Genomic DNA, 17,049 nt, shown 5'->3' on the forward strand with positions numbered 1-17,049 from the left:
ATGAGGTATGTGACAAAATGCCAATTGTCCCCTCAATATCTGGTTCTTTTTCCCAAGCATATGATCTTCCAAATGAAGTTTATTATTTCCCAGCTAGAAGGTTCCATGGACTACCTTTGCACATGTTGAATACATGAAGAACAAACCTATGTGCAACTTTCCTCTCACCTGTTTAAAAATAAATTGCTTTCTCAAAATTCCTTTATTTCCCCTTACCATAAGCAAAAACATAGACATGGAAGATACCAAGTTTTAACCAAATAAGTAACAACAGAAACTTAAGTGATGACAGACCCCAAAATGGAAGCAACTGTGTTTCTGAATGACTTTTTAAGAATAGACCTGGCCTAGCAGTCTAAATGCCCCATGCTCAGGCTATTCATTAAGAGAGAAATAACTTTTACCAATACCTTATTTTAGAGCGTAATTTTTATAGCAGCTTAACCGTTACCTTACCCAATAAAAGTAGGGCAGTGAAAGATAATATTCAAAATTATGTTCATGGAATAATCTAAAATAAATAGTCAAGGAGAAGGGAGAGAGTAAAAAAACACTACATGAGTAAAAGTTATATTTGGGAATTAAGATTATGAATACATATTATATTGCTCTTTCATTTTAAAATAGTTTTAAACAAATGGAAAGCAATGTTACTGAAATTAGAAAATAATTGCAATATAAAACTAAAGTTGGTAAAAAATAATGAAAGCTTTTTAAAAGTGCTCACAAAAATGGCTTATTGTAAGTGGTAATAATTAATTAACTCTGACTAAAAAAAGAATAAAACAAGAAGAATAAATTCTTTGTGATACACACAAAAAGGAGAAACTAATTTTATTTGGGACTCAAGGAGTATTTTGAGCCTAGATAAGTAACTAAAAATCTAAAATGAGAAAGGGGGGGAAATTAACTTAATTTTAAGACTGAGATAAGTTCTTTAAAAGAATTTATTTATATATTTGAGAGAGAGCGAGTGAGTCCAGGCACTCACAAGCGGGGTGTGGAGGTGCGGGGCGGGGGCAGAGGAAGAGGGAAAGAATCCCAAGCTGACTCCATGCTGAGCACAGATCCCACTGCAGGGCTTGATGGATGACCCTGAGATCATGACCTGAGCCAAAATCAAAAGTCAGATGCTCAACTGACTGAGCCATCCAGGTGCCCTAGAATTAGGATAAGTTTTAAGAATGGCAAATTATATTGTGGTGCTAAGGAACAATGTACATATCAGAAGATTTTGAGACAGGAGTTAGAGAAGAATACGGGTATACGAGTTAGCTTTTTCCCTCCTGCCTCTTATTTAGTATCATTTGACTAAAAGTTGTTTGTAATTAAAATAGAAGACCTGTAGTTTAAAATGCTCTATTATTCCAGACACACGATTATAAAGATAGGACTGTTCCAGTGGATTGGGCACAGACATACACAAAGACTAAAAATAAATAAATAAATAAAAAATACTTACACATAGTTTAGAATAAAAGTTTTCTGAAAAAAAAAATTATTCTAGGACTTAAATAGCATGTTGGTTACCATTAAAGTGGCAAATCCCACTCATTTTTTAAAGAAATCTAGAAACAGAGTCCATCTGCTTAATTTGGCATTTTGGCACTGTTATTTGTGATTTTGCTTGATATGTTTGAACTGGAATTTTGGTACTAACCATTAATTGTGATTTTATTTGATTATACACAGCACTCTGGGATGCCTGCCAGAAAACAGCTTTGTAAATGCAAATTGTCCTATATTTCTTAGTTATTCTAAAATTGTCTTTAACTATTTGGAAACTGTGGATCAGCAACACAGCTTCCATAAACTTGTTTAACGCTTCCACAAAACATGGTCTATAGCAAATACATCGTGAATCTTCAATATGTAAAATTAATATAAATATTAATTTTTGTCAGAAATAAATATATAGGTATGTATTTTAAATGATCCATTCATTAACAATAGTTAGAAAATACAGACAAATCAACATTTCCTTTCAATTTGGCTCTCTCCTTAAATCATAAATTAAACATATGCTGTACTTTTGAACATTTTTACCTACGTTACTAAAAGAATTTGACCACTAAAGTTTTCTTCATGAATAAAATAAGTTAGCCACAGGGGTGGTAAGTAAATTAAATACACAGAAAAGTATTAGGTAACATAAATTAACAGTAAAATATAATTCAATCAAAATGAACTTTCTTAAAAATTATAAATTTCCAAGCAGTGATAACTAGGTTGCATTTGACCTAATTAAAGTAGATTATTATCACAGTGCAAATCAGATTGAAAATTACAATTTTTTCTCCTTAAAAAAAGTTTCAACACTTTAAAAATGTCTTTATGTTGAATATTTAATTTATTGAAACATTTTACTGGATATTGCAAGCACTATATTATATTACTATAATACGTGTAGAATTATTATTTTTTTAAAGATTTTATTTATTTATTTGACAGAGAGAGAGAGAGAGAGGGAACACCAGCAGGAGGAGTGGGAGAGGGAGAAGCAGGCTTCCTGCTGCGCAGGGAGCCTGACACAGGGCTCCATTCCAGGACCCTGGGATTATGACCCCAGCTGAAGGCAGACGCTTAACGACTAAGCCACCCAGGCACCCCTATTTCTTTTCTTCTTTTTTAAGATTTGAGAGAGAGACAGAGAGTGTACATGAGTGGGGGGAGGGGCAGAAGGAGAGAATCTTCAAACAGTGCAGAGCCCGACGTATGGCTCAATCCATGACCCATGAGATCATGACCTAAGCTGGAACCAAGAGTCAGGATTAATATTTATCATACAAGTATTATTAGAGGATGGGTAGTGTGGGGAGACAATTCTAATCAGAAAGAATAGAATATTAAAAGGCCCTCAGGTATATGGTATATTGAAGGAAGTGAGAGAGAGTGATTAGCTGTTTGAGGTGATGTAGAAAGGTGACATCATGACCAGACTGGGGACCACTTAAAGACTGACTACTTTATATTATGGTAATAGGAAGACACTGGAGTATTTTGAGCCATGGACAGAGTACAGAATCAATAAGATCAGATTTGTGTTTTGGAAAATTCTGTTTTCAGTATACAAAATGTAATGTCTGAGGAGAAGGGAGCATTAGAGGAAATAGTTAGGAAGCTCTAAATTAGCTCAGGTGACTGACAATGGCAATTTGACATAAGGAGATAGAAAGAAGGGGAGAGAGGCACAGAATCAAGAAATATTTAAGAGGCAAAATAGAATTAGTGATGGATAAGGTAGGATTTGGGTGTTGAAGAAGAGGAAGAGACAGGGGATATTTTAAGAGGATCTAGAAGAGTGACATCATCCAGATAGTAACATCAGTCATTCCTGACTTCAACCACCTCACAAGAAGAATTACTAACAACTAATCATAGAGAAGACAGCATTGAGAGAATTCTAGAACTTGGGCCCTACTCTGCTTTCACCCTAAAGGAATCACAGGAATTTACAGTGCTCAACTGCCTCGAGTATGACTGAGTCAGAGAAGTGGGGAGGAGCCTCCAAGAACCAGCACTCCCATCTTGTACCTACTTGCAGAACCCAGGTAGTAGTTCTAATAAGTGGTTTTGCTTACTTGTAGAACCAAGTCAGATGCATAGTCTGACCAGAGAATTCAACAAGGGGCAGGTCTGCCAAATTTGGTTTCCCAAATTGGGAGTTCTGTTTGCCTGGGAGCCTGGTCTATGTCCAAGTGAAGAGCTGAGTCATAGCCCCACCTGCTGTGGATCGTGGCTCTCAACCCTTCCCAACCAGAAAACCTGTTTGGGAAAATTTGGGAGTAGCCTGAAGTGGGCCCTTACAGCCCTGCCCCGGGAAAAGTTAGAGACATAGCCCTACATGCTACAAACCATGGTCCCCATCCCCATCTGACAGGAAAGGCTGGCAAGAACACAAGGAAGATGTGTGATCCAAGAACTCTAGCACCAAGAGGCAGATAGGCAGAGCTGATTGCCCCCAGAGCAAAACCAGTGGCCAAGTTCCAGGTAGGGATATGGGGCATAGACTGCCTTGAGTCAAGACCACAAAGAGCACTATTAGTGGCCTTGGGGCTGCTTCTCCCATTAGCTTCCCAGTCAGAGAAACTAATTCAGAGCCCATTATTGCTGCATACAGCCTTCAGCCCACCCAATCAGGGAATCTTACTAGAGCACATGGGAAGATGTACAGCCCATCCAATAGCCCTGCTTACAGTAGTATTTGAGTAAACGACACAATCATGGCCTCCCCTGTTTGCAGGTCAAAACTGGTGTCCTCATCTGACCAGAATATTCAATGTACACTCTTGCCTGATTAAGGTCCCCAAACAACGATTTGTGAGGCCCTGGGTCCAGTCCTGCTGCCTTTCCAGGGAAGCTAATTCATAGTCCCACCTATTGTTGAGTATAGGATCAGTCCCAAACATCTCGAAATCCTAACCAGGGAATCCAGGCAACTAGGAAGCCTGTCTTACAGCTTCACTTAGGCATGTAACCAAGCCAGCAACCCTATCTAACTGTTCTTAGCCAGTGCCACCCCCAACACATGACCTCAGAGCTCAGCAGTTGCCTTCCCCTAAAATAGACCCTTTTAGCAGTCCCATCTTCCCAAGAACATTATCAGAAGATACATCCAGAAACCCAAGTAAGCTGATTAGTGAAGAACTGTCTCTGACAAAGTGAACTTGCAACCTCTTAAAGAGACCACTTACTCAAATGCACAGTCAAACCCATATTGTTCAAGCACCATCTGCACCTGGTTCTGGACAAAGAGTAGATGCAATTCACCCTGTTAATCCTGCCAAGGACAGTTAAAAATGCTGGACATTAGTTATAAAACAAAGACTCAAAAATTGAAAGGTGTAGAGAAGACAGATAAACTAGGGACCTTAGGACCTAAACAACAACCTGTTGAGTTCTCTGGATTTTCTTTTACCTTGTATTCCCTAGATTGCGCACTGCAGAACCCATCTACCCTGAAATGCCAACAGGAACAGACAAAAATAGCCCTAAAGAAAATCTGCTTTCTAGTTAAAGATCAGGAGAGTGGTAACCCAGAAAGACATAAAATTTTTACAGAGTAAATAATCTAAGGACTATGGATCCACCCCCTATCTGGTCAGCAAAAGTTAAATGGAAAATTAGACTGAGAACCTTGCCCAGTGGGAATGATGCAATTCTCCCACTCTTAGCCAAAAAGATGTCAGAGGAGGCCTAATAGAGAGTCCAATATCCCACTTCTCTACAGCTGTAAGAAACTGTGTGGGGAACCTGGACATTTACCCCTACCTGGCAATACTGACATAGAGCCCACCTTCCCCCACTAGCACAGTGGTTAGAGGAGGCCAGCTATAACAAAATATTTTTAAATATTTTTTTAATAAAAAACAAAATATGGTTTTTTTTTAATTTTTTTAACTCTCATCGTACATTACACCAAATCTCCAGGATACATTTAAAAATCATGGAAATGTATTTAAATGCTAACACCAAGATGACACAAATGTTGGAATAATCTGAAAAGGAGTTTAAAACTGCCATACAAAAATTCTTCAATGAGCAATAACAAATATGCTTGAAACAAATGAAAAAACAGTCCCAGCAGAAAAATAGAAAACACTAAAAAAAAGAGATTTTAGAACTGAAAAATATAGTAAGTGAAATTTTTAAAAAAGCTCAGTGAATGGGTTCAACAGGAGAATGGAAAGAACAGAGAACATAATCTTTAAGTGAACTTGAACTGAACCTGAGGACAGAAAAATAGAGATTGCCCAAACTGAATAACAGAGAGAAAATAGAATTTAAAAAAAAAATGAACTGGGGCCTGTGGGACTACAATCAAAGATATATCTTTTGTGTCATCAGAGTCACAGAGGAGAGGAGAAAGACAAGGTTAGAAAAATATTTAAAGAAACAACGGTAGAACATTTTACAAATTTGGTAAAATATTTATGCAGGTTGGTGAAACTGAATGAACACTAAATAGTATAATTCCAAATAAATCCATGCCAAGATACAGCCTAACCATAGTTCAAAATGTGAAAGACAAAGAAACATCTTGAAAGCAATGAATAAAACATCTTTTCCAAAGAGGCAGAAACATCCACACAACAGTAAGTTTCTCATCAGAAGTCATAGAGACTAGAACGAAGTGGTATACAAATTTTAAGTGTTGAAATAAAGCAACTGTTAACCTCAAATCATATGTCAATCAAAATTATCTTTCAAGAATTAAGAAGAAATAAAGACATTATCAAGTTCAGGAAAACTAAGAGAATTTGTTACTGGCAGATCTAATCTTAAAAAAGCTTAAGAAGTTTTTTAAACAAAAAGGAAATTATAAAAGAATCTTGAAATATCAAGAAAGATTGTACAATGGAAAGGACAACTATATGGGTAAATTCAACAGGCTTCCTCTCTGTTCAGATTCTTAAATTATGTCTGAAGCAAAAGGTACAACACTGTCCTATGTGGGTCTCATTTTATGCTACATAGAAGTTTAAGGCAATTACAAACAGAGGAGGGAAAGAGATTTACAGAAAGGTAAGTTTTCTACACTTCACTCAAATGTGTAAAATACATTATTTATCTTGATTTTATCTATCTTTGGAGCAATAGAATGTTTCTGTACTTGATTCTGCCAGTGGTTACAGGAATCTACACATGTGATACGTGAAGGGAACTCCACACATATATTTTCCCGTTATCAATTTCTTGATTTTGATATAGTACTATCATTGGATGGTATCAGTGGGAAAAACTGGGTGATGAGTACATATGATCTCTCTGTAATATATTCACAGCTTCCTGTTACTTTAAAGTAACTGCAAAGTAAAATGTTTTTAAAAGGGTATTAGTTAGAGGGTTTAGACGTAGATATATTGCCTCCATGTTGGAAACCGCACCTGAAACATGTTGAATATGTTAGAATGTGGCTAAGCTTTACGGTACTTTTTGTAACTTCTTACCTAAAACTATGGGGGCTAGAAGATAGTGGGTAATTTTTAAAATATCAACCATGTAAAAAACAAAACAAACACCTGCCAATTCTGAGTTCTGAATATGGCCAAAATAATCATTTATTTATATAGTGAAGCAAATTTTCAGATAAAAGAAACAAACAGAATCCTTTGTAAGCAATCATTTTGAAAAACATTAGGTCTCTTTGTTATAAAAATAAACATACACCTATATAGAAATTCCACTCCTGTATAGGTATCCAAGGGTAGGAAAATATGTTCACAAAAAGACATGTACATAAATGTTCATGGTAACTTTTTCGTAATAGATAAAACAGTCTAAGAGTCTATTACTAGAATAGATTATATACTGTGATAAATTTTTCACTGGAATACTATGTGGCAGTAAACATGAATGGCCTATTGATACATAAAACAACAGGGATGTTTTTCAGAAACAGAAAGCAGTACTGAGCAAAAGATCTTTTATACAATAGGGAATAGTGTATTATTCTATTTGTATGAAATTTTCGAGTAAACAAATCTAATATGTGGTAGAAAAGACCTTCATTGATTTTTTTAAGAACTTTATTTTTTTTTAAGATTTTATTTATTTATTTGAGAGAGAGAGAGAGAGAGAGAGAGAGCCAGCGAGAGAGGGAACACAGGCAGGGGGAGTGGGAGAGAAAGAAGCAGGCTCCCAGCAGAGGAGCCTGATGTGGGGCTTGAACCCAGGACTCTGGGATCACGCCCTGAGCCGAAGGCAGACGCTTAATGACTGAGCCACCCAGGTGCCCCTTTTTAAGAACTTTAAAACAGTAGTCATTTCTGGGAGATATGTGGAGAGTTTCAAATATGAAAAGGCCAGGGTAACTTCCTGGGATATCTGTACTGTTCTATATATCTATAGGGTTTTGTGTTACACTGGCATTTACATTTATTATGATACAGAAACAAATTGAAATGACTTAATTTACATGATAAAATAGCAGTTTTTATGGAATTAAAATGCAGTGTTAGAATTTGTATACAAAAATTTTTAACACCAGGGAATTAAAATTAGATCAAATGAGGAAAATCTTAGAGATTGATTTAAGGATTTCTCCATTTTCTCAAGTGCGGTTTTGTTATCCTTCAAGACACAGTATCTCCCAGATTGTCTCCCTGCTAACTCCATTAGATATTCTTCCTTTGTGTTCCAACTGCATCCTGAGGGTGCATCTACCAGAGTATTTCCTCTTTATATATCTGTCTCTATTACTACATTACAAACTCCTCTAGGCCAGAAAATTTATATAATTTAACTTTATCCTTGTTGCTACTGTCTGGCACAGAATCTGCATGTAACAAGCAGTCAGTAAATGATCAGAGAAGCAATACACAATTACCAAGAATTAAGTAGAAAATTCTTTTCATCCCTTTTTAGTTAATGCAAAATAGTGAGTTCTTCAACACTGGCTTAAAGGAGGGGTCACAAGCTTAAATGTCCATCATTCTCAGTTAACATAAGTGGGTGAAGTGGTATGAGCCAAATAATTTTTGAATATGTAGTAAATTGGAAAGCCTGTGTCCTATTTAAAAGGAAACATATGCTCCTCAATGCCTGCTAAATTTTTATGATCTAGGCATATAAACTGATCATTTCAGAGATTCAGAGTATCAAGAGAAGAAAAATATTCAGCTTTTCCCTAATTTCAGTTCCAACTTTGCAAATTGGCTAAATATCTGGGGCATACATATTACAACACTCTTCTAGATTTTGATCTGAGAGACACAAACTTGTGATCTCTGCTATGGAATTTCTTGTTCTCAAGAAAACAGTAGTTAGAAACAACTATGGTAGGGGCGCCTGGGTGGCTCAGTCAGTTAAGTGTCTGCCTTTGGTTCAGGTCATGATCCCAGGGTCCTGGGAGAGAACCCTGCATTGGGCTCCCTGCTTAGCGGGGAGCCTGCTTCTCACTCTCTCTCTATCTGTCAAATAAATTAATTTTTTTTTAAAAGAAAAGAAACAACTATGGTAGAAGATACATATTTTTTGCATTTAGTGAGATAACCTAATTAGTATAAGTGACAACTCAGGGATTGGATGATGCCTAAAGGGAAATTTCATAATCTATATATCACAGCAAAGCATTCAAACTTCTAGAAATGAAGACTTAACAATTAAGTAAGTTACAACTCCCAGGAAACTGCACAACTGGCATTCCACAACACACAGCTTGCTCTTGAGGTATTCATCGTTGCTTGTTCTTTCTAGCCACATTTTCCAAATTTGTCTAATGGGAGTTATTCTCTGCAGAAAAGCATCTCTGATTTCATAATTAATGTCAGAAGAAATTAAGCTATTTATAACCAAAATAACTGGAACACATCTACTCCATAAAGGAAGATATAAGTGAATTCATATATTACAAGGTTTACATGTTTTTTATTTATTTTTGGCTACTCTTTTCCATGAAGTATAATTTGATTTACACTTATTTTCCATATTTATTTCTCTTTATACACTAAGATTATCATGGTAATTCAACAATTTTGAATTCCAGTTAAACTTTCCTCTGACTTCCCAATTTAATAAAATCCCAAATGTTGACAGGGAGAAAGTTTTGCCTACTTAGATTATACTAGTTTACTTATTTTAGAACTTTTTAAAAAGCAGTTAAACCCCTAGTTTGTCAAGCTAAGTATATAACACAAGAAATAATTTGCAAAAGATATACTTTTGAACTTCATTTGAAAGATAGAGCTCTTTAAGCAATGTTTGGATTATTAACAGGAACAACACACTTCTAAGTCAAAAGTGCAAATCATCTTATTGGAAAGAAAGCCAGTGACATACCTTTTCTTACAAAAATAATGACTGCCCATTGAAAAATTAATTCTCTTACATTTAGGATAATTTTTATACTATTGCAAAGGGCAAAATGAGAAGTATGTGAGAACATGATATGAGTAAATCGTGGATTATGCTGGTCATTTGTTACCTATTCTTTGCAAAAATAATAACGAATGTTAATTGAGTGCTTTTTATGCACCAGGTACAATGCCGAATGCTTTTTATACATATTCTCAATATTTGCTATGAAACCATCAGACAGTGAAAGCTTTAATCCTTTTCCTAATTTGTGTATCAATTCTGATAGTTTGATAAAAGATCACCATTTTTTTAGGTTATCAAATTTGCTGCAGGCAGTGTTCTTATTTTGTTTCTACGGGACAGTCTACTTTCATATTCTTATGCTGGTCAAATTTTATATTTTTGTTCTTAATGAGATTCCAAAGAGGTTTTTCTATGTAATAGATCTTCTAAAGGAAAAAAAGTTATGAAAATATTTATCTTTTCTCCTTGAGGGGTTCTACTTATCAATTCAAATTTTATTTTTATTAATTCACTAATAAAGTTTTTAAAATTTTAATATCTCAGAAGAAGTATAGAGATGTGTTTTCTTTGTGTTCTGCAGTGGTGACATCATATAAATAGACAAAATTCATGTGAGAACCACCTTTGTTGTATTCCATGGTTGTTAGTATGAAGTATTCTATCTTCTGTTGTTTCCCTGATATTTGTACTTTTCTTAATGATTTCTTGTTACTTCTGAAGTTTACTTAGCAATGGGTTTCTTAGTTTTCAAATTGTAGTTAAAATTTCCATGACAACAGAGGCATGTATCTCCCAATACAACATTTTTGGTAAATGCTTATATAAGAAAAAGTATGTTCATCATTTGTCTCCACACTTTTCATACCTACTTTTGCAGGCTGAACTGTGTCCCTTCAAAATCCAAATGCTGAAGCCCTAACTGCCAGCTGTGCTAAAATGTGACTGTAAATAAGGCCATGAGGGCAGATCCTAATCTAATCCGATTGGAGTCCTTATAAGAAGTGGACATTAGGACACACACAGACATGGAGGCTCACACGTACAGAGGGAGGACCACTTGAAAAGGCAGCAAGAGAGGGGTCACCTCTAAGCTAAAGAGAGAGGAAACCAACCCTGTTGGTGTCTTGATCTTGGATTTCCAGAACTGTGAAAACATAAATCTCTGTTGTAAAGCTACCTATTCTGGGGTATTTTATTATGGCAGCCCAAATAAACTAATATACCTAGTAAAATGAATAGTGTACTTATTTAGGTCCTTTTGAATATTTTTACCTTTGCTTTAATGGTTCCACTAGAAAATAAAACATCTAGATATTTTAATAATAATTAAAACATAATATGAAGGAATAAACACGTTGTCTTTATGAAAATATTAAGGCTATCCATTAAAATGTTAATAAATGTTTTACAGTGATTTCAGACTTCATGTAACAGACGCTTTGCTGCTGCCTTGGCACTTATTAACCAAAAATTACTTCATGTGACCATAAAGTGTTACTTTACAAGACTATAAAGACATAAAGACATTCCTTCATCATGCCAGTGGTCACAGATATCTTTAAAAGGAAGTTTTAATTTCACTATAATTTAGGAAAAAGTGAAATTCCTTTTTTCAAATATGTATAGAGCAGATTTCTTAAACATTCTGAGGGAAGTCTCCTAGCTTGTGTAAACATTTTGAAAATATTGCCCTACTTCAAGCAATAAATATAGCAAGATTTTGGGTGATTGTGTTAGTATCAGTAATTTATGATTTTTAAGTAGTTGTACCATTAATCTAGTGTTTTAGATTATAAAAAAAAAGTTAACAAAGATAGGAAGAACCCTTAAACAAGAACAACATTAAAAGTTCCTGGATTATATATTTTAGTGTAGTGACTTGTTCATATTTTTGTAAAATGTCATACCATGAAGAATTATAAAGCAAACACAAGAGGAAACTCTTGTGTCTACTGCAGTCTCTTCTTGATATACATTAAATCTAACCCTTTCAAAATTGATTTTTAATAAATGAATTTGTTCAAAAGAGGGATCTGTATTCAATGTCTTTTCAGGGCTTCACTAATATCTAGTTATGGTATTATTTTAACTACCTGTCAAAAAATTCTCATACATTTTTAAAACTTTTCACATACTCTTTACCAAGCAAAGAAATGTGATAAGCAAATGGCTGTGCTACCCAGATATGTGTTATATAGGCTACTTTCTATCTACCTAAATCTTTGGTTGTAACATTCAAGGGAAGAAACCAAAAGACAATGAAAGCAAACAACTAGCACAGTCGATTCAGTATTGATAGTAAACAGTTAATAGCCAATACCTGAACTTTGATAAGCAGGAAATATTACTCATTGTAACAATTTTCACCATGTCTATCATTTTGCCCAATGGGAAGATACTTTCAGATTAGGCCTTATTTGGAAATTTCTCTACTTAACCAAATATAACACATGCAGTAAAGGATGAAATTAGTAGAATGTGAATAATGCAACATAAAGTACTCAGTGTATTTCATATTGCTTCAGCATTAAATAAAGGGAAGTATTCTTTTGATAACCAATTTGATACTTTACCATGCATCTATTAAGTAATAAATTCCTCAGGAATAAAATTATAATCAACTCATTTTTAACACTTTGGTGAACAAGGAATAAAAGTATGCTCGAAATAATTCTTGTGATGGGCAGAATTTTAAGATGGCTCTCAAAAGTTCCACCTCCAAGTGTACATGCCTTGTATAATTTCCTTCCATCAAGAGCCAATAGAACCTATCAATATGACAGGATACCATACTATTAGTTTATATATGGCAAAGTGGAAATAATTTTGAAGATATAATTAAGGTTTCTAATCATCTGACTTTGAGTTAAAGAGATATTCTCCTGAATGGACTTGTCAATATCAAATGATCCCTTAAAAGAGATTTTTTTTGTTGTTTTTGAGGAAGGAAGTTTGTGTCTTTTTTGTTGTTGTTCTTCTGTTTTCTTTCAAGATTTTATTTATTTATTTGGCAGAGTGAGGCAGGAGAGAGGGAACACAAGCAAGGGGAGTGTGAGAGGGAGAAGCAGGCTTCCTGCCGAGCAGGAAGCCCAATGCAGGGCTCCATCCCAGGACCCTGGGATCATGAGCTGATCTGAAGGCAGATGCTTAATGGCTGAGCTACCCAGGTGCCCAAGTTTGTGCTGTTTTAAGCTGCTAACATTATGGCAGTTTGTTACACAGGAATAGAAAACTAATGGAACTTGGGGTGCCTGGGTGACTCAGTCGGTTAAGCGTCTACCTTTGGCTCAGGTCATAATCTTAGGGTCCTGGGATGAAGCCCCTAGGATCAAGCCCCATGTCAGGCTCCCTGCTCAGTGGGGAGCCTTCTTCTCCCTCTCCCTCTGTCCCTCCCCCTGTTCATGCTCTCTAGCTCTCCTAAATAAATCTTAAAAAAAAAAAAAAAAAAAAAAAAAAAAAAAAAAACTAATATAACTTCCATGGTATACTGTATACAATTCATAATATCTGGTGTTGGTTTGTTCAGTCACAACAATTTTTAATTTTTTTTTCTTTCTTCATGAAAGCCTAACAATAATCATCTATAAATAGTGCTATTGGTTGTACTGGATATATCCCACTACTATAATGTACGGATACCTTTAGCTAGAAATAACACAGAAGTCATTGCCAACTGACATAAATAATATAAAATCACCTTACTAAACTCAAAGTACAAACGCAGGTTAGCTCAGGGTTAAAGGATCCAGTAGCACAACAATGTCATTGGGATTAATTTTCTGCTTATCTCTCTACTCTGCAAATTTCCCCTCATATGTCACTGACCAAAAATAAATCTTCAGTGTTACATGTTTCCTTTTTCATTCTGTCAGTAGACATTTAGTAGCTGTTTTCAATATACTCAGCAACAAAGAAGAAGAACACAGTTCCTAGGGTGTCTTCTGCTCCTTGGGGAAGCTAAAGTGCTGGACAACAGTAGAGTGAAAATAATTTAAGCAAGACAGAATACTGAATAAACAGACTGAGGTCTAGCAAAGACCAATAATAATTTGACTTTGAAGCATTAATATACTGATTAAATAGAATGGAAGAATCTGGATTGGTAAATTTATGTGGAAAAAATAAAAGGAACCTTTTTGATTGACAGAAAATACAATATAAAATGGAACACAGCATCACTGCTTAAACCATATATAAAATTAGGTTACACTAAGAAAAACAAAATGATAGCTTCAACTGACTTTTGTGATCCAAATTTCATACAGATGAATATGGTATTTACTTACAAGCTTACATGGTATTGTGACAGTCTAGACAGAATTCAGGGGATAGTAGTCAAATTAAGTAGGAGTCTAGAAATAGTGTTACATGACAAAAACTAAGAACTCTAAGGAAGTTATACATGCAAATGAGAAGATGTAAAGGAATCCTTATTAATCATTAGTATTTTCTCAAGTAGACAACCTACCAGGAAAAACCGTGAGTTCCAAATCTCACACACACACACACACACACACACACACACACACACACGTTTATGAAAATTCTGTATGGCCATTTCTTTAGGATATCACAAAAAATGATTCTTTAAGAGTAGAAAATTGGAAGAGTACCACTATACAATTCCCTTAAATTATATCTCCAAACTTTCCTGAAAAAAGTTGAAATTCCTTAGTAAAAATAACTATATTGATATAAAGAAAAACTTCATAATATATCAGTCAAGTACTGTTTATTTTGCTTTTTAATTAGTATCATTTAATAGGAAATATTAGTCTAAAAAGTAAAACAAAACAAAAATTATGGTTACTACTTTTAAGATACTTTCTGATCATCTTTTATCTTTGATGACCACATTCTTGTTTTTCTTTTCTTTTCTTTTTTTTAAGAATTTATTTATTTCTGCTTTGTCAAAGATTAGTTGCCCAAAGAGCCGAGGGTCCATTTCTGGGTTCTCTATTCTGTTTCATTGGTCTATGTGTCTGTTTTTGTGCCAGTACCATGCTGTCTTTGTGATCACAGCTTTGTAGTACAGCTTGAAATCTGGCATTGTGATGCCCCAGCTTTGTTTTTCCTTTTCAACAGTTCTTTGGTGATTCGGGGCCTTTCTAGTTCCATACAAATTTAAGGGCTATTTGTTCCAGTTCTTAGAAAAATGTCATTGGTATTTTGATCAGGATAGCATTGAAAGTATAGATTGCTCTGGGTAGCATGGACATTTTAACTATGTTAATTCTTCCGATCCAGGAGCATGGAATATTTTTCCATCTTTTTGTGTCTTCCTCAATGTCTTTCAAGAGTGATTAGTAGTTTCTAGAATATAGGTCCTTTACGTCTCTGGTTAAGTTAATTCCAAGGTAACCTGTAGTTTTTGGTGCTATTGTAAATGGGAGGGATGCTCTAATTTCTCTTTCTTCAGTCTCATTATTCGTGTATAGAAATGCCACTGATTTCTGAGCATTGATTTTGTATCCCACCACATTACTAAATTGCTTATAACTTCTAATAGTTTGGGAGTGGATTCTTTTGGGTTTTCCATATACAGTATCATGTCATCTGCGAAGAGAGACAGTTTGACTTCTTCTTTGCCGATTTGGATACCTTTTATCCCTTTTTGTTGTCTGATTGCTGTTGCAAGGACTTCTAGTACTATGTTGAATAATAATGGTGAAAGTGGGCATCCTTGTCGTGTTCCTGATCTTACGGCTTCCAGATTTTCCCCATTGAGAATGATATTTGCTGTAGGCTTTTCATAGATGGTTTTTATGAGATTGAGGAATGTATCCACTATCCCTACACTCTGAAGGGTTTTAATCAGGAAAGGATGCTGTATTTTGTCAAATGCTTTTTCTGCATCTATTGAGAGAATCATATGATTTTTGGCTTTTTTTTTTTTTTTTTTTTTTTTTTTTTTTTGCTGATAAAGTCTATGACACTGATAGATTTGCGAATGTTGAACCACCCTTGCATCCCAGGGATGAAACCCTGGGATGGTCATGATGGATAATCCTTTTAATGTACTGTTGGATTCTATTAGTCAGGATCTTGTTGAGAATTTTGGCATCCATATTCATTAGGGAAATCGGTCTGTAATTCTTTTTTTTTTTTAAGATTTTATTTATTTAATTGACAGAGAGACAGCCAAGGAGAGAGGGAACACAAGCAGGGGGAGTGAAAGAGGAAGGATCAGGCTCTCAGCGGAGGAGCCTGACGCGGGGCTCGATCCCAGATCGCCAGGACCATGCCCTGAGCCGAAGGCAGACGCTTAATGATTGCGCCACCCAGGCACCCCTGTAATTCTCTTTTTTGAAGTGGTCTTTGCCTGGTTTGGGGATCCAGTGGAAAAAAAGATAGTCTCTCCAATAAATGGTGCTGGGAAAATTGGACAGCTACATGCAAAAGAATGAAACGAACACTCTCTCACACCGTACACAAAGATAAACTCTAAATGGATGAAAGACCTCAATGTGAGACAGGAATCCATCAAAATCCTAGAGGAGAACATAGGCAGCAAACTCTATGACATCAGCCACAGCAACCTTTATCATGACACATCTCCAAAGGCAAGAGAAACAAAAGATAAAATGAACTTGTGCGACTTCATCAAGATAAAAAGTTTCTGCTCAGCCTAGGAAACAGTCAAAAAAACTAAGAGGCAGCCCATGGAATGGGAGAAGATATTTGCAAATGAAACTACAGATAAAAGGCTGGTATCCAAGATCTATAAAGAACTTCTCAAACTCAATACATGAGAAACAAATAATCAAATTCAAAAATGGGCAGAAGATATGAACAGACACTTTTCCAATGAAGACATACAAATGGCTAACAGACACATGAAAAAATGTTCAAAATCATTAGCCATCAGGGAAAGTCAAATCAAAACCACACTGAGATACCACCTTATGCCAGTTAGAATGGCAAAAATAGACAAGGCAAGAAACAACAATTGCTGAAGAGGATGTGGAGAAAGGGGATCCCTCCTACATTGTTGGTGGGAATGCAAGTTGGTACAGCCACTCTGGAAAACAGTGTGGAGGTCCCTTAAAAAGTTAAAAATTGAGCTACCCTATGATCCAGCCATTGCACTACCGGGTATTTACCCCAAAGATACAGACGTAGTGAAGAGAAGGGCCATATGCACCCCAATGTTCATAGCAGCATTGTCCACAATAGCTAAATCGTGGAAGGAGCCAAGATGCCCTTCAACAGATGACTGGATTAAGA

At 35.5% G+C, this 17,049-nt stretch overlaps 1 protein-coding gene across 1 annotated transcript in view; it reads right to left on the reverse strand.

Annotated features, from left to right (window-relative positions):
- The window catches only part of EYS (eyes shut homolog), a 1,472,707-nt gene that overhangs the window by 1,191,466 nt on the left and 264,192 nt on the right, over window positions 1–17,049 (reverse strand). Inside the window, 1 exon segment of the mRNA XM_044387239.3 lies at window positions 1,553–1,568. Coding sequence (XP_044243174.2) covers window positions 1,553–1,568 — 16 coding nt within the window.

The sequence above is a fragment of the Ursus arctos genome, unplaced genomic scaffold (assembly GCF_023065955.2).
Source record: "Ursus arctos isolate Adak ecotype North America unplaced genomic scaffold, UrsArc2.0 scaffold_29, whole genome shotgun sequence".
Lineage (NCBI taxonomy): Eukaryota > Metazoa > Chordata > Mammalia > Carnivora > Ursidae > Ursus > Ursus arctos.